The 23,509-nt window shown below is 44.4% G+C and overlaps 1 protein-coding gene across 1 annotated transcript in view; it reads left to right on the plus strand.

Moving 5' to 3' along the window:
• Positions 1-646: 646 nt before the first annotated feature.
• Positions 647-23,509, plus strand: part of LOC135541673 (low-density lipoprotein receptor-related protein 1B-like) — a 130,175-nt gene continuing 107,312 nt past the window's right edge. Inside the window, exons 1-18 of the mRNA XM_064967996.1 lie at positions 647-650; positions 779-922; positions 1,470-1,706; positions 2,725-2,905; positions 5,393-5,612; positions 5,789-5,978; positions 11,081-11,203; positions 11,478-11,630; positions 12,062-12,187; positions 13,383-13,499; positions 14,805-14,885; positions 16,568-16,732; positions 17,044-17,229; positions 20,265-20,465; positions 21,244-21,489; positions 22,356-22,553; positions 22,787-22,991; positions 23,182-23,346. Of these exons, the coding sequence (XP_064824068.1) occupies positions 647-650; positions 779-922; positions 1,470-1,706; positions 2,725-2,905; positions 5,393-5,612; positions 5,789-5,978; positions 11,081-11,203; positions 11,478-11,630; positions 12,062-12,187; positions 13,383-13,499; positions 14,805-14,885; positions 16,568-16,732; positions 17,044-17,229; positions 20,265-20,465; positions 21,244-21,489; positions 22,356-22,553; positions 22,787-22,991; positions 23,182-23,346 (2,942 nt within the window). The remainder of the gene's footprint in view (positions 651-778; positions 923-1,469; positions 1,707-2,724; positions 2,906-5,392; positions 5,613-5,788; positions 5,979-11,080; positions 11,204-11,477; positions 11,631-12,061; positions 12,188-13,382; positions 13,500-14,804; positions 14,886-16,567; positions 16,733-17,043; positions 17,230-20,264; positions 20,466-21,243; positions 21,490-22,355; positions 22,554-22,786; positions 22,992-23,181; positions 23,347-23,509) is intronic.

Here is a 23,509-nt window from a genome sequence, read left to right on the forward strand (position 1 = left end):
GTACAGAAACCCCCCACCTAAGAAACATATGGTTCTCAGAATGTCATGTGCTAGCTGGGTATCCTGCACCATTCCAAGAATATTGTTGGAATCAGTGGCGGCTGCTGAGGAGAGGACAGCTCATAATAATGTCAGGAACGGAGTGAATGGAATTCCACCTATTCCACTCCAGCCATTACCACAAGCCCCCCCCCCCCCCCCAATTAAGGTGCCACCAACCTCCTGTGGTTGGAATATTGTATGTAAAATCAACCATAGGACAACCACTTTCTCACCGAGCTCTAAGAAACATATGATTCTCAGAACGTTATGTGCTTGCTGGGGGCAAAGGTGTTAACCTGGGGATTAAGTTGAGATGAATGCAGCCCAGCGTTGCTCTATAGCACTGTGCCTCTCCTTCCTCTTGTCACTACTGCTCTCTTTGTCTCCCAGTTGCTGCACCTCCACGGATTATCACTCTTTGAAGATTATTTGTTTGCAACTCGCACCGAGCCCTCTAAAGGGACAAAAGCGGACATTTTACAGATAAATCGGTTTAACGTAGCAGAGGTTCAAACTGTAACCACCGTGGAGAATTCTGTGGGAATACGTGTTTACCAGAAACTCACCCAACCAACAGGTAACAAGAAAATATAGTGTTTATTGCATGTGTAGAAGATAGCTGTGTGCGTGTTTGTGTGTGTGTGTGTGTGTGTGTGTGTGTGTGTGTGTGTGTGTGTGTGTGTGTGTGTGTGTTGTGTGTCTGGTATCTACCCTCGTCTCCTATCTCTCTCTGCAGTCAGGACTCATGCCTGCGATCCCGATCCGTCCGGAAGAAAAGGAGGATGCTCTCACATGTGTCTGCTCAGCGGAAGTTACAAATCCCGATCCTGTCGCTGTGGAACAGGCTTTGTACTGGGAAGTGACAGACAATCCTGCAAGAGTAAGTTCATATTAGGGCATATTATGTCATGTGTTGACGGTCATAGTGTCAGTCAGAGGCAAAGTAGCTTCTATAATTAGTGACAGAGCCCGCGCGACCCAAACGTCTGCAACTTTGCTCCAGCCTGCTCCTCTGTCAGGTCTACTGAACATCACATCTAGTCAACCCAAACAACATCGCTAATGACTGGTGAAAAGCCCAAATTCATCTTTGTTTTGGTCGGCTTCAATGCGTGCCGTTAACTTTGTCTCAAGAGTTGCTTTGGCACAGACTCGTTTTTGGAGTATGGGATTGATTTGATGAGGTCTAATCAGCCGACCGAATTCTTGCTTTAATTTAGGTCATTGTAATTACCTTATTATTCTTGTCTTAGGATACAATTTCTAATTTCCTGTGTCGGTTGGAAGAAAAGCGAATCATGTAAATGAATTACACACTGGCAGTGTTCAGGGTAAAGAAGATTAGTCACTGGTGGTTTGTTTATGTAATATTCATAACGCTTCCTATAAGCACCTTCTTCATAATGCATTATAACCTCCCTCTGCAGAGCCTATGAATGAGGTATTCCTGTTCTACGGACGAGGGAGACCCGGGGTCATCCGAGGCCTGGACCTGAATAGCAAGTCGGAGGCCGAGCACATGGTACAGATTGGCAATCTTGTAAACCCTCGGGCGATCGGCTTCCATGCAGAGACCAGCCACATATACTTTGCCGACACAACCAGCTTTCTGATTGGCCGACAAAGACTGGATGGGACCCATCGGAAAACGATCCTTAAAGATGGTCAGTGCATTCAGATGGTTCTGTTTGTTAGGTAACAACTTCAAGTGACCTTGAAATGAGATATTCCAGATGTTGACAAAAAATAGCACCTTTTAAGTTAATGAATTGAGAATCATGCCAATCACGTTATGTGAGGGTTAAACACATGTGGACAGATGCAGGTAACATAAGATTGTATCATAGAAGTCGTCAACAGACTGTGAGATGCGACGACTAACGAGGAACTCTCTTCTGGTGCCCAGATATTTTGGACAAATCGCAATTTCACAGGTGTTCGCATCGTTCAAATTTTGGAATGGCCTCCCGAGTGGCGCAGCGGTCTAAGGCAATGCATCTCAGTGCAAGGGGCATCACTACAGTCCCTGGTTTGAATCCAGGCTGTATCCAGCCGTGATTGGGTCCCATAGGGTGGCGCACAATTGGCCCAGCGTCGTCCGTGTTTAGCCCGGGTAGCCGTCATTGTAAATAACAATTTGTTAACTGACTTGCCTAGTTAAATATATATAAATATATATAATTTGGCCCATGCTTTGGTTGAGTTTCCATTTAGAGGGGATGGAAACTTCTCTCGTCTCGTTAGTATATTTTCTCATACAACTCCCCCAGAACATTATCGAGCATCTGAAGAAATTACGCAAGATTTTAGTTCTGGGATTATGTGAGTATAGAAGTCCTTTGTCTTCTTTCCATCCCTGGCATGTACCTGTACACCTCTGTACACAAATGAATCATAGGTTATTCATACTTTCAAAGGTCTTAAAGTTGGGTCCCCGAATTAGGTCAATCTCTAATACCCAAAAGCTTTCTGTGTAAGCAGCACTATTTTGCATGACTTTTGTGTTGTGTGTGATTAATATATCTGCTACAATAGATTCTAGAACAATGCTTTGGGGTTTTGATTCCATTAACGAGGATCTGGAGACAGTGATAGATTACGCTCCTGCAGGGATGATCAAGTAGAGGATAACAACAGCATACTCTATGCATTACATTTTTTTTGACTCACATCCTGTCCTAGACCTTGATAACGTGGAGGGGATCTCAGTGGACTGGATAGGGAACAACTTGTACTGGACAAATGACGGCTACAGGAAAACAATCAACGTTGCCAGATTGGAGAAGGCTGCACAAACAAGGAGAACTCTGTTAGAAGGAGATATGTCTCACCCCAGAGCGATCGTGGTGGACCCTCTGCACAGGTGAGTGTGTCTTTTACAGTTGACACCCTGATAAGATATCCTTATGTTGTGACGTTTCAATAGATATTGGTTTGTACGTAAGATGCCAGGACCCAATTTTGGTACTGTTTTGAGTAAATTGACTCTGGCCGGGATTCAATCCGATCAGTGGTAGATCCGCGTTATAGCGCACTTGACATTTAAAGGTCATTTTCACTTGAGATGACATATGCAGCATTTACCTGAATGCGGTCTCCGCAAATGCTGAAACATTGCCTTGAAAATGTGCATAGCCAACAAAGTGCGACCTAAATCTCCATCTGAGGAAAGGAGCTAAGTTTGGACACATTTTTCGGTCAGTTAATTATAAGAATGAGCTTAAAGGTGAAATGTAATTGCAAAAATGTAAGTAGTGTGTTGCTCTCTGGTATGAGAGGCTTAACAGTTTCAGAGCAGACGAGAGTGTCTGCTGCTTTTCGGGAACTTTAGAGTGATTTGATATTCACACATTTGGTGTCATGTCTAAAAAAATATATATACACTGCTCAAAAAAATAAAGGGAACACTAAAATAACGCATCCTACATCTGAATGAATGAAATATTCTTATTAAATACTTTTTTCTTTACATAGTTGAATGTGCTGACAACAAAACCACACAAATATTATCAATGGAAATCAAATGTATCAACCCATGGAGGTCTTGATTTGGAGTCACACTCAAAATTAAAGTGGAAAACCACACTACAGGCTGTTGGAGCGAGACATGATGTCCCAGATGTGCTCAATTGGATTCAGGTCTGGGGAACGGGCGGGCCAGTCCATAGCATCAATACCTTCCTCTTGCAGGAACTGCTGACACACTCCAGCCACATGAGGTCTAGCATTGTCTTGCATTAGGAGGAACCCAGGGCCAACCGCACCAGCATATGGTCTCACAAGGGGTCTGAGGATCTCATCTCGGTACCTAATGGCAGTCAGGCTACCTCTGGCGACCACATGGAGGGCTGTGCGGCCCCCCAAAGAAATGCCACCCCACACCATGACTGACCCACCGCCAAACCGGTCATGCTGTAGGATGTTGCAGGCAACAGAACGTTCTCCATGGCATCTCCAGACTCTGTCACGTCTGTCACATGTGCTCAGTGTGAACCTGCTTTCGTCTGTGAAGAGCACAGGGCGCCAGTGGCAAATTTGCCAATCTTGGTGTTCTCTGGCAAATGCCAAACGTCCTGCACGGTGTTGGGCTGTAAGCACAACCCCCACCTGTGGACGTTGGGCCCTCATACCACCCTCATGGAGTCTGTTTCTGACTGTTTGAGCAGACACTTGCACATTTGTGGCCTGCTGGAGGTAATTTTGCAGGACTCTGGCAGTGCTCCTCCTGCTCCTCCTTGCACAAAGGCGGAGGTAGCGGTCCTGCTGCTGGGTTGTTGCCCTCCTACGGCCTCCAGCACGTCTCCTGATGTACTGGCCTGTCTCCTGGTAGCGCCTCCATGCTCTGGACACTACGCTGACAGACACAGCAAACCTTCTTGCCACAGCTCGCATTGGTGTGCCTGGATGAGCTGCACTACCTGAGCCACTTGTGTGGGTTGTAGACGCCGTCTCATGCTACCACTAGAGTGAAAGCACCGCCAGCATTCAAAAGTGACCAAAACATCAGCCAGGAAGCATAGGAACTGAGAAGTGGTCTGTGGTCACCACCTGCAGAACCACTCCTTTATTGGGGGTGTCTTGCTAATTGGCTATAATTTCCACCTGTTGTCTATTCCATTTGCACAACAGCATGTGAAATTTATTGTCAATCAGTGTTGCTTCCTAAGTGGACCGTTTGATTTCACAGAAGTGTGATTGACTTGGAGTTACATTGTGTTGTTTAAGTGTTCCCTTTATTTTTTGGAGCAGTGCATATACAGTGAGTATACCAAACATTAGCAACACCTTTTGCCCTCAGAACAGCCTCAATTCGTCGTGGCATGGACCCTACAAGGTGTTTAAAGTGTTCCACAGCGATGCTGGCCCTTGTTGACTCCATTGTTTCCCACAGTTGTGTCAAGTGAGCTGGATGTCCTTTGGGTGGTTGACAATTCTTGATATACACGGGAAACTGTTGAGCATGAAAAAACCCAGCAGCATTGAAGTTCTTGACACAAACCGGTGCGCCTGACACCTACTACCATACCCCGTTCAAAGTCACTCAAATCTTTTGTCTTGCCCATTCAACCTCTGAATGGCACGCATACACAATCCATGTCTCAATTGTCTCAAGGCTTTAAAAACCCTTCTTTAACCTGTCCCCTCCCCTTCATCTACACTGATTGAAGCGGATTTAACAAAGTGACAACAGTAAGAGATCATAGCTTTCTCCTGGATTCATCTGGTCAGTCTATGTCATGGAAAGAGCAGGTGTTCTTAATGTTTTGTATACTCTGTATTATTTGGGCTAACTTATCTATCTCTCTATGCTAAACCATCACATTGATAATGAATTTCTTCTGGTTTTCAGCTGGATGTACTGGACAGACTGGGAGGAGGATGAGGTGAACGATAGTGTTGGCAAGATAGAGAAAGCCTGGATGGATGGATCCCACCGGCTGGACTTTGTCACTTCAGGCATCCTGTGGCCTAACGGACTCACCCTAGACCATGGCTCCAGTAACATGTACTGGTGCGACGCTTATTATGACCACATCGAGAAAATCTCCCTCGATGGTACCCACAGAACGGTTAGTAAATGAGTGAGTGTTCTTTTCTACTGATCAACAAATATGCATAGTATCAATTGAATATGTACATTTATTTTCAACATTTGTATGGTTGCAAATACATGACTCCATCAAAAAAAAGTCACTTTTAACTGTGAATTATTGTCTAACGTGTTCTTTCTTTCTTTTATCCAAAGGTGGTGTATAACGGCAAAGAATTAAACCATCCCTTTGGAATTTCCCTGCACCAGAATTCCGTTTTCTGGACAGATTACATGAACGCCTCTATTTTCCAACTGGACTTGCAGTCAGGGCAGGTTTCTCTTATGAGAAGCGAGAAACCCCCTCTTTTTGGGCTATCTGTGTACGATGCTCAAAGGCAGCAAGGTAAATACACCATCACACTATCATTGTCATGTCACCAAAACTATTTAAATATAAGACTGGCTCACTTTTTTGTAATATAAACATATCAGAGACTAGGGGACATACTCATTATGTACAGGATCCCTGTGACTCTCAACCCTGTCAAACCAGTTTTTTCAGTATATCAACCCTGATGAGATGGTGAACTGAGAGGACCTTTGACGAAATTACACTGAGAATGGCTGAAGTACTAAACTTGGACTTTGCTCCAGCCAGGGGGGTTTGAAATGAATGACAGTAAATACATCAGAGGATTCTCTTTTTGATTTTTCCCTTTTAGGCCGGACAAAGTTGAATGACTGTTTAACGGATGCACCGCCTCACCTTTCTCCACACGCCGGGAAAAAAAAATAAAATCTGGTGTTATTTTTTGGCCAATATATGCGTCTCTTTGCTTATAATGCACTGTCCGCTCTCTAGTGATGGGTCGTTCGCGAACGAGTCGGCTCTATGAGCCGGCTCTTGTTGGTGAACGTTGCGAGCCGGCTCGCATATCAGAAGAGCTGAATCTATTTCGAAAAATATCATTTTTTAAAAATAAGATCTGAATAATCAAAAGATTTAAATGAATAGAATGAACTAATTCAAAGAATGAAAAAAATAACTAAAATAATATAGACCTAAATGCTCAAGCGCGCACATTCGTTCTGACTGTCTGCTCAGACTAACAGCCTCACCTGTTGCTCCTGTCAATCAGACAAGCAGTGTCAACCAAAGAACCAAAGATGCGTGAGGGAGAGCCGAGCCAACACACTCACAGTCACACACTTAGCAGCCGAGGAGAGAGAGGAAGGACAGCTGTGAAAACAACAGCTGGAAAATGAGTATGAAGCACAGTAGCTTTTGGATGCATTTTAGTAATGTAGACAATGTTAGAGCACAGTGTAGAATTTGCCAAAACAAAATCTCATATAAAGCCGGTTCTACGCACAACCTACACCGGCGAATGCGAACTGTGCACCCAACTGTGAAGCTAGCTGTAGTGGAGCTTCGAGAAACTAGCGGGCCTGCTAGTGATAGTGGTGAAGCCAGCACCTCCACACATGGATATGTATCCACTCAGTCAAGTAGGCCTACTCCGCGACCCACAGCAACGGAGTCGTCTATGGCCCAGTTCATGCCAAAGTCTGTCTGTAGCAAAACAAGGACAAATTGATATCTCATCGGCTAAAATGATTGCCACCGATTGTCAGCCATTTTCGATCATGGAGGACAGAGGTTTTAGAAACTATAGCAATAGTCTAAATCCAATGTACACAATTCCAAGCAGGAAAACCCTTTCAAAATCACTTATTCTACAACTGTACGAGAGCACGCAGGCTTCAGTGTGGGAAAGAGTCCAGAAAGCTACTGCAGTTTGCCTTACCACTGACTGCTGGACATCAAGGGAAACCACTTCTTACATGTCGGTTACATGTCACTTCATTGAAGATTGTTCGATGTCTAGCTGTCTCCTGGACTGCTTTGATTTCAGCGACACACACCTCAGAGAACTTGGCAGAGGAACTGTTGAGAGTGGCCAGAGAATGGCAAGTAGATGGAAAAGTGGTCTGTTGTGTTAGCGACAATAAAGCGGACATAACTAAAGCCATGAAAATGTTCAAATGGACCCATCATCCATTGATTGTAAGAGATGCTCTGAAGGTGATGAAGCCCACTGTGGACAGGGTAGCCTAGTGGTTAGAGCGTTGGACTAGTAACCGAAAGGTTGCAAATTTGAATCCCCGAGCTGACAAGGTACAAATCTGTCGTTCTGCCCCTGAACAGGCAGTTAACCCACTGTTCCTAGGCCGTCATTGAAAATAATAATTTGTTCTTAACTGACTTGCCTAGTAAAATAAAGGTAAAATAAATAAATAAATAAAAAAGTGAAAGCAGCTGTGGAATACTTCCACAGGAGCACAGCAGGTGCTGAAAAACTGTAGTCTACACAACACCAGATGTGGATGACTGAGCTGAGGCCTAAACAACACTGCACTACAAGGTGGAATTCAACATTTTATATGTTGAAGCGGTTTCTTGAGTCAAAGGATGCCATCATCTCTACCCTGGCCATTGTCAATGCACATGTTGATGCTCTGACCCAAGGGGAATGGGAGGTGGTGGAGAAGGTGTGCAGAGTCCTGGTACCCTTTGAGCAGGTCACTGTGGAGATCAGTGGAGAGAGGTACAGTAAGCAGTTATTACTACATCATTATTTAATCCAGTATTATATATGTAAATGAGCAGTAGTATGAGAATGTAGTATCAGTAGACAGAACATGAACCTGAACTAATAAGTTACTGTTCTCTCGTTTCAGCTATGTGACAGCCTCAAAAATGATACTCCTGTGTCAGGGTCTCTAGTGAATCACAGCCAGCCGCCAGAGAGAAGCAAATGTAACCACAGGACATGTGACAGAGTTGATGGACACCCTATGTTCATAAAATTCCACAGAAATGGAATATAATCATGTGCTATCAGAAACCGTTGCACTTGACCCCAGGTTTAAGAAGTTAGCCTTCGGTGTTGCCAGAACGATTGATGAGGCTCTTCAAAGAATAACCTCAGCAGCAGGGAGGGACAGCCCCAGCAGTCAGCTGGCTCAGGCACCAGGGCAACAGGAAGAAGAGGGATCAGATGGAGGAGAAGCACCAGCAGTAGTGCCACAAACGTCTGCTGTTTGACGAGAGAGCAACTGGGGATGCAGCACAAAGGAATCCCTCAGCAGATGCCATAATAGAGGTCCGATCCTTTTTTGGAGAAGCCCCTTCTCCAAAGATCTGCATTAGGGGCCACCTCCGTTCCCTCTGAGAGGGTCTTCTCGAAAACGGGACAAATAATTACTGAGAGAAAAAAATGCATCAGCCCCTCGAAAGTGAGGCAGCTTGCATTTCTGAATGCAAATGTCTCATAAAAGCAAAATATGGTCAGCATTTCTGTGTGCTGCTGGTTATAACATGGCACTAAAGAAGAGGGAGAAAAGGGGGACCAGTTTAATGTTTTAAGTGGGATTCGGCAGTTTTGCACATTGTTATACATTTTTCTTTGATATGGTGCAATATTCTATTATTATGTTGTTCAGATTGTATTCGTTTTGAATTGTTACATTTATATTTACTTTGTTTAAACATTAAAAAAAACTTTAAATGCACATGTGTAATAGAACCCTTTTTTACATTTATTTCAATTTGTGGGATGCTGCAGTTTTAAAAATTGTTATTTATTTTTCATTGATATGGTGCAATATTCCATTATGCTGTTCAGATTGTATTCATTTTGAATGGTTGTTGTTTTAACACCAATCATAGTCAAACTATCGCAAACTGTTTGACTTACAAAAATACAAACCATATAGTATTTAAAGAGCTGTTTGGGAGCCAAAAGAACCGGCTCTTTTTGGTGAGCTGAGCCGAACTAGCAGGTTCACTAAAAAGATCCGGAATGCTCATCACTATCGTTCTCCCTTGATTCTTTCCCAAATTGACGCCCAAGAGACCAAACAGTTCTCAGACCACACGCTCAGATCATGTTCAAGCCTCGGATTGGACAGTGAAACACACACGCTCGCACCTGCAGGCAAAGTGCAGATGTTTAATTTCTCTCTCATACAGTCATGGCTGAAGCCAGCACAAATTCCTACTAATTTACGTGTCCAGGTTAAACGTGGGACGTCCCTCATTATATACAAACAGTCGGTTAAATTCATGGTTATTGCATCATTTTCAGATCTATTAGAAGCGAGTAATAGACGAAACAACAATGTAATTTAACCAATTGACTGGCCAGCGATCGATGCATTCATCAGCAAAGACGCAGTGCAAGCTGATTGTATTTTGGACAACCAAATTGAACTCAAAATGATTGATGAAATCGAAGTGTGTCAGCTGTATGGTGATTTGCGATTCATAACTTACATTTTACCAGTACTACCAGCAGTAGTAAGGCCAACCGATAACACCACGACGGAATGCGTTTGAAGTGATGATGCGCCGCCGAGAACAGCTAGAGTGTCCAGCAAAGTACATCGCCAGTGGCACGCACACACTGCGCAGATCCGCATGCGTGGGTTTTTCGTGGCAGCCAGACGGGACAATCGAAGGAGGATGCGGTGAACAAAGTTACTGGGCTTGAATTCAGTCACGCTTGCTCTATGTAGGTTGATGCTTCTAATTGTGCATGTTTTCGCTCGCTCGCCTCACTTTTCTTGGGAGAAAATCCGTTCAACAGTGAATCCTATTTTGTCTGGCCTTAGCATATTTTACGTGCCACAACTCCGCCACTCAGGCTCCTAACAGTAGGGGGTCAGGCATATTTTAGTCGTGTCTGGTGCTACCTGCTCTCTAACAACCAAACCTCCCATAGCCACCGAGGGCGAGCCATGAACAAAGAGAGAGACCAACGATTGATTCAATGAGAATTGAAGCTGTGACTGTCCGCAAATGTACACCGACTCTAATCCGTTAACAGCTACTTATAGTAACCCCGGGCCATGTTTTCAGACTCTGCGCGGGGGTTGTCATGATAACAGTCATTGGTTGGCACATTGATGCACCTGTCTGTACTGTCTCTCACTACCTCGCTGAACTCAGCTGGGTGCCACCCACCCTCAGCCTTTACAGCGTGTTCATATGCCTTGTTTTACCTCAGCCTTCCTTCCTCCCTCCTTTTTTTAATTTTTTTTTACAAACTCTTCATATCCCTACCTCGCCAAATACAGTTTCATCGACATCAAGGAGGATGTCAAATGATCCGTCAGACACAGTGTTCCGTTTTCATCTGATGTGGTCGCTCTAGACTTTTTATAGCAGCGGGGTTTGGATGATTCTGCCTTTGGCTGAGTCATGTAAACAGTCGCTCTGACTGGCACGCGGATAGGGAATACAGACATTAAGCCCTTTTAATCTATGAAAGTTTTGAATATAGTATTTGGTATAATAGCATCATTGTAACTAGGATTATATATATGTGTTACAGTTTTGAGTCATGTTAGTGTCTTCCTAATATGTTGCATTGTAAAGGCTGCAGCTGCAAAAACAATGATTGGATTTAGCCTACTTTGGTTTATCTAATTGATCTTTAGGTGACAATGCCTGTGGGGTTAATAATGGTGGCTGCGGGAGCCTGTGTCTGGCCATTCCCGGTAGCAGAGTGTGTGCCTGCGCTGACAACCAGTACCTGGACACAAATAACCTCACCTGCTCCTGTAAGCCCTGTCGAATACACTCTTGCTCAAACATACAAGGCCCGTTCAGCCTGACATTCCACATCAATGACCAAGGCAATCAATAGGAATAAATGACAGCAGATAAGATATGCCCATGTAGAACTCAATATGCCAGTACTGATTTTCAATGCCAACATATAACATAAAATAAATGTTTCATCAGTTGTGGCTCTTTTGAGTAATATGTTCTGCGGAGTGTGAAGGTGAGCCAGCAAGTGGATGTGTGTGTGTGTGTGTGTGTGTTTGCTTGCAGCCACATTGGGTGATTCAGGGGACCACGGGGAGCCACAGAGATGTGGGAATGAAGAGTTCCAGTGTAGGAACCAGCGTTGTGTCCAGGCCTCTTGGAAATGTGATGGGGACGATGACTGTTTGGACGGAAGTGATGAGGAACCGCACATCTGCTGTAGGTCTTATTCTGCGTGTTAGAAAACATATCATTTTGCATTTATGGAAAATAGGACATGTCCCAGAGACTGATTCCAAAGGAAAAAATCATTAAGTTGAAATTAACAACATACATCATCTATGCAAGACTGAAATTGCTAGGCTGACTTTTTCTGTCATGCTTTCTAGCTAGCTATCCAATATCTATGATCAAAATAAATTGTATTTGTCACATGCGCCGAATACAACAGGTATTACAGTGAAATAGACCGTACAGTGAAATACTTACTTAATGCTTACAAGCCCTGAAACCAACAATGCAGTTTTACGAAAAATACCTAAAGAAAAATAAGAAGTTAAAAGTAACAAATAACGAACACATTAATAAGATTTGCATGACAGTTTACGTCAAAGACTAAATATCAAAGCAATTTTTGCCCATCATCACAGATAATCGTAGTTGCCCTGCAGATCAGTTCAAGTGTCTAAACAACCGCTGCATCCCCAAGAGGTGGCTCTGTGACGGGACCAACGACTGTGGGAACAACGAGGACGAGTCCAACTTCACCTGCTCTGGTATGCAGCTGTCTGCTCTACTTAGAGGCCCATCTAGCTCATATGGACCAGGATGCAACTGCCAGATTCCATGTTGTAGAACAAACTTTAGTGATCTCCAAGTTTCTCCAACCAGATAGTCATTTGGGAGAGGTTCTGTCAGAGCAGAGGCCATTGGAGAATACTCAGAGAGGAGGTGACAACTCTTACACGACTTAAACAAGCACTACTGCATGATTTCCCGTGCTGGTGAGGGACGCGTATGTCAAAGATTCCCAATGGCCTCCGTGCTACTGCACATCATGAATGTATCTATACACTGGGATAATTCATCATCTTCTCCATCCAGAAGACTTGACCAGGATATGCACACCTCGTCTGGGGGTTTTGTTAGGGGATGTAGATGAGAAATGTTTTTGTTTCACTTCATCCTTATTAAGGTGTTTCAGTTGCCAGATGTTGACACAATGCCGATCCTGAACACGGATAGGATGATTCCATAAGAAAGAAAATGGCGATTTATATGAATGATATCCTGGTTTCACATTTTTTTGTTTACGTTCACTTTTTGATCTCTGTGAATAAATAGATTACTGTGAGTAGATAGCGAGCCAATTCCCTAGGACGACCAGTCACGGAGAAACCAAATCCAGATCTTTTAGCACTAAAGGGCTCCCGAGTGGCGCAGCAGTCTAAGGCACTGCATCTCAGTGCGAGATGTGTCACTACAGACCATGGTTCAATTCCAGGCCGTATCACAACTTGCCGTGATTGGGAGTACAATAGGGCGGAGCACAATTGGCCCAACGTCGCCCGGGTTTGAGTTTGGCCTGAGTAGGCCGTCATTGTAAATAAGAATTTGTTCTTAACGGACGTGCCTAGTTAAATAAAGGTTAAATAAAATATATGCAACACACATGGCCTGCTGGCTCTCTATGTGGAATCAAATGTTACAGAACATGAACAGTAAATGTAAAAGATCAGACATTACTTCAAAATGTCCCATACTATAATGGTGTGGATTCACTCACTGAAATAGGCTAGGCCTAGTCAATGCACTTTATTTAAGTACTTATTAAGACCATACTGGTAATGAAAAGCACTATATTACTGTTGCATAATAGAATAGAAAAATGTAACTTTTCTAATGGGAACTTTGGTGTAGTAAAATAATGTTGCAAAAATGCTATTTTATTATTGCTATTAATGTTTTCAGCGGGATCATGCCAAGCTGACCAGTTCTCCTGTGAGAATGGGAGATGCATCCCAGAGTCCTGGCGTTGTGACAGGGATGACGACTGTGGGGACCACTCTGATGAGACCGCCTCTTGTGGTGAGCTTCTGGATAAGTTTCCATTAAAAGGCTCAATAAAATGAAATAAAGTCACAGCTGTGTTGAGATATTCATACTGGCATACTACTTTGAATGAAGAAGTCCATTGGACGAGACATTTCGCCGTGATATGTTAGCCTGGACATTTTCTTAACACTCCAGCCGTGACAAATCAATGGGTTTTCTCCTCCTTTGGTTCCTTCCAGGTTGACTTTAAATCGAAATGATATCAACATTAGCCTAACATTTCAGAAATCATTTGCGATGTTTTTGAGACTTTTTCTATCGTTGCATTTTGTCATTCCACTGTGAGCCTTGTATTTTTACCTACCCATCATGTTAATTCAATTTAGCATGTAGGCTACCCTCTGGGCACGCTCTGACAACCTCTGGAGCAGACAACACAACATGACGATGGAGAGAAAGGCTTTTTAATGTTTAAAATATGAAATAGTTTGGACTCACTCTGTCATGAGAGGGATAATTGTTATTATTATAACCCCTCCTTGCTGTTGAGAGTTAGTACACAAGATGCAATTTTGAAATTTGGTTGTATGCATCAGCAGCTTTTCTCTTGTTATGCCAGTCACTGACAGTCACACAGTTAGCCATGTCAGGCTAATATTTTTATATTGGTAAGTTAGTCTAGGGACCAGCTATCGAAACTTGTCGTGATCATGGTCAAATTACAGACTGGGGGACCCCCATGGATTTTGTTAGTCACTCTCACTCAGATATCATAATTCAAAACGGGAAACATTTCTCGCCAAACGTATGGTGAAATGTTTTAGATAAGAGGGGAAAGTAACAGGCAGTAGGACAGAGTCTGCAAAACAATCAGCAAGGACAATTTGAACCTTCTGTTACAAAATATAGCTGTGAATGATACTTTTCTGTTACCTCTGGTGCTACTTAGAAACTGCTTCACAAGTACAAACAGACACAGACAGTGTTCACAGTCATTGCAGTTCTTGCTTGGCTTCCTTAAATCTAATTCAAGCCTGCGCTGAAAAACACTTTGCGCACCCCAATTTTGTTAAACTTCAGAATTCAAAGGCAATGCCAACTCACATAACTGTGCCAATGTCTCCTGCATCTAATGTGTAATAATAACAGATGTTCACCCACACTGTTTCAGGGGTTTTAAGTGCATGCAGTGTGTAAATTACTGGCCTATGTGATTCTGGACAGTCGTAATTGATCAATTCCTGTCATCAAAAGTGCTTTGTTAGAAAAAAAATCCAAAGTCCAAACCTCTTTGTATTACGACACTAACACAATTCTTTCTTCTTTCTTTCTTACCAGATTTCGCCACATGTGAGCCCCTCACACAGTTCAGCTGTTCCAATGGAAGGTGCATTAGTGTGAAATGGCACTGTGACTCAGGTGAGTGGCATTTTTCTGTGAACACTCTCTTTTTACAGTTCAATTTTCTACCTCAGTGGGAAAACTGCCTGATTTTAAATGGCGCCATTACAACAACCAGTGTACAACCAGAATTGGTTGTAATCTGGTTGTAACAACATAATTTCAACCAGTTTTCCTTACTGGGAAAACGCCATGGGATGGAACTGCACTCTCAAGAAGCAGCTTGCTGGATGATTACATTTCACCTTTTCTGAACCACACTGTGACTCTCACACTGTTTCTTAATGTCTCTTCTGTCCTCCCCCTTCCATCCATTCCCCCTCTCTCCGTCCGTTCCCCCTCTCTCCGTCCGTTCCACTTCTCTCCGTCCGTTCCCCCTCTCTCCGTCCGTTCCCCTTCTCTCCGTCCCTTCCCCTTCTCTTCTGTCCTCCCCCCTTCCATCCATTCCCCCTCTCTCCGTCCGTTCCCCTTCTTTCCGTCCGTGCCCCCTCTCTCCGTCCCTTCCCCCTCTCTTCTGTCCTCCCCCTTCCATCCATTCCCCCTCTCTCTGTCCGTTCCCCCTCTCTCCGTCCGTTCCTCTTCTCTCCGTCCGTTCCCCCTCTCTCCGTCCGTTCCCCTTATCTCCGTCCCTTCCCCCTCTCTTCTGTCCTCTCCCATTCCATCCATTCCCCCTCTCTCCGTCCGTTCCCCTTCTCCCCGTCCCTTCCCCCTCTCTTCCGTCCGTTCCCCCTCTCTTCTGTCTGTTCCCCCTCTCTTCCGTCTGTTCCCTCTCTCTTCCGTCTGTTCCCCCTCTCTTCCATCCATTTCCTCTCTTCCATCTGTTCTCCCTCTCTTCTGTCTGTTCCCCCTCTCTTCCGTCTGTTCCCTCTCTCTTCTGTCCATTCCCCCTCTCTCCGTCTGTTCCCCCTCTCTTCCGTCCGTTCCCTCTCTCTTCCGTCTGTTCCCCCTCTCTTCCGTCTGTTCCCCCTCTCTTCTGTCTATTCCCCCTCTCTCCATCCGTTCCCCCTCTCTTACGTCCGTTCCCCCTCTCTTCTGTCTATTCCCCCTCTCTTCTGTCCGTTCCCTCCCTCTTCTGTCTGTTCCCCCTCTCTTCTGTCTATTCCCCCTCTCTCTGTCCGTTCCCCCTCTCTTACGTCCATTCCCCCTCTCTTCCATCTGTTCCCCCTCTCTTCTGTCTATTCCCCCTCTCTTCCATCTGTTCCCCCTCTCTTCTGTCTATTCCCCCTCTCTTCCGTCCGTTCCCTCTCTCTTCCGTCTGTTCCCCCTCTCTTCCGTCCGTTCCCCCTCTCTTCCGTCTGTTCCCCCTCTCTTCTGTCTATTCTCCCTCTCTTCCGTCTGTTCCCCCTCTCTTCCGTCCGTTCCCCCTCTCTTCCGTCTATTCCCCCTCTCTTCCGTCCGTTCCCCCTCTCTTCCATCTATTCCCCCTCTCTTCCGTCCATTCCCCCTCTCTTCCGTCTGTTCCCCCTCTCTTCTGTCTATTCCCCCTCTCCGTCCGTTCCCCCTCTTCCGTCCGTTCTCCCTCTCTTCCGTCCTTTCCCCCTCTCTTCCATCCTTTCCCCATCTTTTCCCTTCTCCCCCATATCTTCTCCTTCTCCCCCTCCTTCACCTCTCCTTTCCCCCTCTCCCCATCCTTTCCCCCTGTCTTCCATCCTTTTCCCATCTCCCCATCCTTTCCCCCTCTCCCTTTCCACCTCACCCAGATGATGACTGTGGGGATGGTAGTGACGAGGTGGGTTGTGTCCATGCCTGTTCCAGTGCCCAATTCCAGTGTGCCAGTGGGAAGTGTATCCCTGACCACTGGGCCTGTGATGGGGACGATGACTGTGGGGACAACAGTGATGAGAGCACCACCTGCACTGGGACAGGTGAGGGAAAAACACACTAACTTCTCATTCTTCTATCTGCCTGACGTGAATCACACCCTTCGGATTCAAGTCTTAGATCTGTGAAAGTATAGTGTAGTCAGAGGATATGCTCAATAGTCTTTGAAATGGGGATGCTATTCATCACACTTCAGGGGATGCGGTTAGGAATGTGGGTTTGAGATGCACAGTATCTGTAAAAATAGCCCTTACCCAAGAAAGAAGTACTTTATTTGCCGAAGTGCGTAGCCCTACCTGAACTCCGTATTTGTAAATGTATGTTTATCTCTCTGAAACCTCTGTCTCTCCTATAGCCCCGGTATCAGCCGATGACTGCAGCGGGGATGAGTTCCATTGCCGGGACGACGGTGGCACCTGTATCCCCGAGCGCTGGAGGTGTGACGGGGACAAGGACTGCGAGGACGGGAGTGACGAGGCAGACTGTGAAGGCACCAGCAGAATGTGCGACCCACACGCAAAGTTCACCTGTCAAACCTCAGGTACGGCACTGAAGCTACTGTGAAAACACTTTAGAATAGAAATGCTGCGCACTCTGTGGCTCTGATGCAGTGCATACAGTATCATTAGATACCCATGTTTAGCTGTAGAAAGCTACACTGCTTTCATCAAAGTGTCATCTGGACTGTAGCTACTGGGACCGGCACAAAAAGCTCACCTGTAAAACCTCAGGTACTGTAGCTGCCTCTCCAGATGTTTTGTGTACCGTGTGTACTCAGCATACAGGACTGTACACTATGCCCCCAAAATGAACCCGAGCGGCCATGTTTTTAATGTCAACCTCTCAGTTATTACCATAGACATAAATCAAATTAATGAATCTCTGGTTATTACCCTGAATTGGTCTTAATCTGTGTCCTTGGTGTACAGGCACACATTGGGTAAACTGATAAAAGCCTACAGGGTTAGAATTCACACACAATTGTGAGGAAAAAGCCAGAGAGCCTTTCATGTCTTTTACGATACCTGCAGGGCGTCTCCACGCTTTATCATGTCGCCATGCCAGTAAAATGGGAATACTTTGGATACTTTATCTGGCCCCTAAAACAGTTCCACATGGTTGTGGTAAATCAAATCGGCCGAGGAGTTGCAGATCTCCCAATGTAAGTTGGTCATATTACTGGGCCAATAGTTCCGTGGAGTTGATATGAATTATCTGTACGGTGCACTGCGTTATGTATGATTGGTTTTAAAGTGGGGAATTCACATGAGAAAAGCCTCTCGCTTAGTTCACTGATCTCATGCTGTTAAATGGCTTAATACACATCATTCACTTACCATGCAAAATTCAGTAACATATCATGAGGAGTTTTAAGATTCACAAAAAGCAGGCCTTAACGGTAACACAGTTGATAATGGCAAGGCTTTTGAGAGGGGAAGCACAGCCTATCCAGCCATGAAGCACAGTGCCAATGGAAGAGACATGCCTTTTTGGCCGGTGAATCTCGTATTTAGAAACATAAAAAGCAATTGCCCCCCCCCCCCCCCCCCAATTTCGTTTAATTTGATTCAAGACCAAGCGTAGCCTACCCTCCCCTTGATCTAGGCTGGTTTAAAAGTGTCGCATAGGTGCATATTTTATCCCGGCCATTATCTAACTAGCCTATGACTAAAGGGTTTAAATGGTCTACTGAGAATGCTTGAATGTATTTTGGAGGTGTTTGCCCTCATGCTTTTTCATCATTCACAATTCACATTCCTGCATACTTCATTTTGCTTTTTCAGTTGGCTATCCATCACCATTTTCAAAGAGCGCCTCTCGTCCGAACTAATCAATCCTCCTATAATGCCATATCAACTGCAATTTTTTTTCGGGGGGGGAGAATCTTCTTTGCACATAAGCCACGATACAACTGACAGGAGCCAAGTATTTTGTATAGACGTGCAAATGTTAAGCTTAAAGACATTTAGGCCTACGTGTGCAACCGGTACCATGGAACGAGATAAGCGATTTCTGATATCATGACCCGATCCTATTTAAAAATATTAATGTTGGTTTAAAAAGCAGATATATTGTTTTTTTGTTTCATTCGATTAAAAACAAAACGTGTTAGAAAGATTCATCGTCCGTGGGTCTATGGTGAGAACGTACATGACCGAATGCAAAGCAATTTCATCTTCCATTTCTGGAGATGTGCAAAAATGATCTGTAAGATGGTTCCACGATGTTTCTAAAACGTTACGTTTGCGAGCATTGTAACAGTGAGTGGACCCCCCCCCCCCTTCTCTTTATATTGGATCCTGTGAAAAGTTGGGATTTGCGCAAAACCGGCTGTATTATACGTCCACGGGGAGCAATTATGGTGCCTGTAACTGTATTCAGACGTAGCCTATTGAAAACAGGTTGTTTTGTTTTCATTCAAATTTGATTATGCCTTGTCTTTTCAGTGCTTATTAATAGCCTCGTGAATTTAATCTAGTTTATTGACTACGTTTGGCATGTCCATGTCCAGACTACAATTTACAGTAGGGCTAGCCCCTATATCTGTGTGAATTCTATAGAAAATGTTTAACAATGTATTTTCATATTGAAGCCACGCAAATAGTACAGTGTGAACTAGGCTATTTCGGGGTCCCGCCAGCGCTAAGATTGACCATTGCGTTGGGTTTGTTAAAAAAGATCCCTCAGCGTGGATTCTGAAACAGCTTCATTAGGATGCCCGATTGGAATCGCAGTATTTTGTCAAACACTCCCAAATTAAAGCGAACAGAAAGAACATACCTCCAACAATAGATCAACCCACTGTTGTTTGAATTGAAATAATTGGCAGACTCAGCTCTGATCTGTATTCACTGTGTCTGTCCAGACTAAGCTGACTGCCTTACGCTGAGGCTGACAAAGTATAGCCTTTGAAAAGCCTTTGAAAATATATAGGCGGCATCCCAAATGGAACCCTATTCCCTATACTTTTAACCAGAGCCATATGGGCCCTGGTCAAACTAGTCCACCATATAGGGAATAGGGTGCCATTTGGCACAAATAAATAGCCTTTCATTAGGCCTTGTTGCAAGCCACCTAAACAGGATTTATTCCAGGGTTTCCTCATCAATACCACAGATTAAAGCTGAGGTGGGCTGCCTCTCTGCTAGCACCATACACTTTACTTTCTTCTGATGCCTAAAGCGCTTTTATTCCTCAGCTTTTCAGGATTCCTCTGAGACTGTGCTTTTTACCTCGCTGCTTCCAATAATTGCTTCCTATTTCCTGCAATTGTTTCTAAAAGCTTCTATTTCCAGTCGCTTTAGAAGCATTTGACCAACTACCTAGAATCAGCAGAATTGCTTCATTTGATGGTATTGACAGTTTAGGTTTAGGTATCACTATGACCATTTTCTCACCAGTTTATATCTGATAGTTTCTGTTCTCTCCAAGAAAATGGACAATCAATTCTTATTTTTGGACTTACGGTTGAAACGTGGGTTGGTTATCATTCACAATATCTCTTATGAGGACTTTGTTTTTGCAATTATGTCCCTCGCCTCATCACCCGATCTCTCTCCGTTTCACCCCTCACAGGCAAGTGTATCAGTAAGAGCTGGGTGTGTGACGGGGACTATGACTGTGAGGATCTGTCCGATGAGGAGAGCTGTGAGATGTCGCCATGTAAACCTCCCAGATACCCCTGTGCCAACGACACCTCCGTCTGCCTGCCTCCCGAGAGCATCTGCAACGGGAGATACGACTGCTCTGACCACTCCGACGAGGGACACTTCTGTGGTGTGACCTTTGTTCAGATCACTTCTAACCAATCCTCTTGGTCCTATTTCTCTCACTTGAGTCAATTCTCTCGGTCCCCACTTCAATTAATTATTAAATATCATTCTATTTTTTTTTCTCCACTTAATTCTATATTTTCTTTGTCTTCTTCCTCGAGCCCGACCAGCAAATGTATGTTGACAGACAGTGTTGAGCTGTTGTAAATCAGCAGCAGTGCTTGCTTTGGCATCGTCCATCTGTCCTCGTATTCCCTGCTGAACTCAGAGAGAAACCCGGGGAGAACAAGCTGTTGAGGCTGGAGAGGATATAACTCTTGCTGACCAAGATCCTTATTTTTCCCTGGAAACACTCCAAAGACGGCAGGGAAGCGACAGAGGAGACATATTAATGGTGAAGGGGATTATGGTTTATAACAGAGACAATCCTTTTGTTTGGACTACATGGGCTAGATGATAGTAGCAGTAGGGTCAGGCTTAGGCAATGGGGTTAGGCCCGATGAACATCTTATGTTCACATGAAGGTCCTGCCCAGGGATTCCCACATGACACTTTGTCCATAGGGGAAAAAAAAGATGCGTGACAGATATGACAGGACAGTTGCGTTCACTTCCTTGTGGGGTATTGAGCCCCTATGTCACTAGTCGACGAGGACGTGCCGTACATCGGTCTCCATCCATCACTTCTCTCTGACTTTCCTTCTATACACCTGTCTGTGTTCTCTGAGTCAATCTGCTCACCTCTCATCACCTTTCTTTTGTCTTCTTCTCTTGCCATCTCAGCCGATTGCATTTTGGGTAACGGCGGCTGTAGCCACCAGTGTGCAGTGGCTCCTGGGAGGGGCGTGGCGTGCTCCTGCCCGCCGGGGCTCAGTCTAAGCCCAGACAACAGGACGTGCCAGATCCTGGACTACTGCTCCAGGCACCTCAAGTGCAGCCAAGTGTGTGAGCAGTATAAAGCAACCGTCAAGTGTTCCTGCTACCCAGGCTGGAGGCTGGAACTAGATGGGGACACCTGCCAGAGTACAGGTAGCTGGTGTTAAGCTCTGTGTGACATGGCTGATAAGTCTTTCTGACACATACCTGCGCTCTGTGGAACTGCCCAAGGACTGCCCGTAGAAACAAGAATTCTGATTCTATTCCTGTGTACCTGTGTGTTTCAGTCTGTAGAGCATGGTGCTTGCAACGTCAAGGGTAGTGGGTTTGACCTGCTGGGAGCACCCATAAGTAAAATGTATGCACGCGTTACTGTAAGTCACTTTGGGTGAAAAGCGTTTGCTCAATGGCATATATTGTTATATTCTATGGAACAGCCATCCTTACCCTTGTGCCTTAAATCCACATATAAAAAGCAATGTGATAGATTGGTTATATTCCTAGCTGTACATTCTATTCCAAATTCTAAAGCAGTTATTTGGGGCATTCCATTTATATAGTAGTTAAATACCTTTTGGAAGAATCAGTAACCATTTGAATATTGGCCATTTATACACCTGTGGCTTTATAGGCCTTTTTTTCTCTTCATCAATGTCTCCCAGTTATATAATGTAACATCTGGTAATTGTATTGAATACGCTGGTTTTTCCCATCTAAAATGCTACACTGTCGGTTGGAGATGAGTCCTCCAAAGGTTTCTGTACTCGTTTTATGACAAGATGAGCTAAACGAGATAATGTGATAGGAAAATGAAAGATGACTTCATTAATGAAACGACGATCTATTCCATAATTATTGACTTCAATATAACCTCACTCACAAAATAAACTAACACGAGTTGCTATTCTAGCAGACGAACAGCACCGCTTTTTTGTGTATTTGCGTGAGAATCTGCATTAATATGCAATATTTATTATCAAAAATGTATTTCTTGACTTATTTCTTGTTTCCTTCCTCAGATCCCTTTGAGGCATTCATCATCTTCTCGATCCGCCATGAGATTAGGAGGATAGATCTCCACAGGCGAGACTACAGCCTTCTAGTTCCTGGTTTGAGGAACACGATCGCCTTAGACTTCCACTTCAATCAGAGTCGACTCTACTGGACCGATGTGGTTGAGGATAAGATATACAGGGGGAAGCTGCTAGACTCTGCTGGTAGGAACACATATGAATTTGGTTGGACATTTGTTTTTATTTTTGGTTAAGCTGAGTTGTTGATGTTTTAATTGAGGTCATGGGGAAAGTGTTGTATTGGCTATATTTAGCTCTCCTTTCAACTCCACTGAAGACTTCCTAAACCAAAGCCTATTTTACCTGTGTTTCAGCACATCCTCTTGCCCTCTTATGTGCTAGTGTGTTGGTCCTTTACTGTTATTGGTTCCTTACAGGTGTGACAGGGATTGAAGTGGTGGTCCAACATGGACTGGCTACTCCGGAGGGTCTGGCTGTTGATTGGTTAGCAGGGAACCTGTATTGGATCGACAGCAACTTAGATCAGATAGAGGTGGCCAAGCTAAACGGGAATCTCCGGACCACACTGATTGCCGGAGGGATGGAGCACCCACGAGCCATCGCTCTGGATCCTGAGCAGGGGTTAGTTATCTCTGAGGGAGTGAGTGAGTGAGTGAGTGAGTGAGTGAGTACTCTTTAACAAGGATATGCATTTCTTACATAATCTTGGTTTGATATGAATGACCTTAGGGTGAGGTAGACTTGATTCTGACCAATTCCTTAATCGATTTCACATGGATGACTATTCTTATTTGAGTATTTTGTGGTTTAGAATTATTTTCTGGACAGACTGGGATGCCACCTTCCCTCGGATCGAGGCTGCTTCTATGAGCGGAGGAGGACGCCATGTTGTCTTCAGAGACATGGAGATAGGAGCCTGGCCTAATGGTCTTACTCTGGACCTTATGGAGAAGAGGGTTGTGTGGACTGATGCCAGGTGGGTTATATGCCTGTACCTGTCTATATTGGGTCAATTCCCCATCAATTCTATTTCAATTCAGGAAGTCAACTGAAATTCCAATTTAGATGAGGATTTCAGTTGACTTCCTGAATTGGCTGAATTGAGTTGGAATTCACACCAACCCTGCTGGTAGAATCAA

Source organism: Oncorhynchus masou, chromosome 6, assembly GCF_036934945.1.
Source record: "Oncorhynchus masou masou isolate Uvic2021 chromosome 6, UVic_Omas_1.1, whole genome shotgun sequence".
Classification (NCBI taxonomy): domain Eukaryota; kingdom Metazoa; phylum Chordata; class Actinopteri; order Salmoniformes; family Salmonidae; genus Oncorhynchus; species Oncorhynchus masou.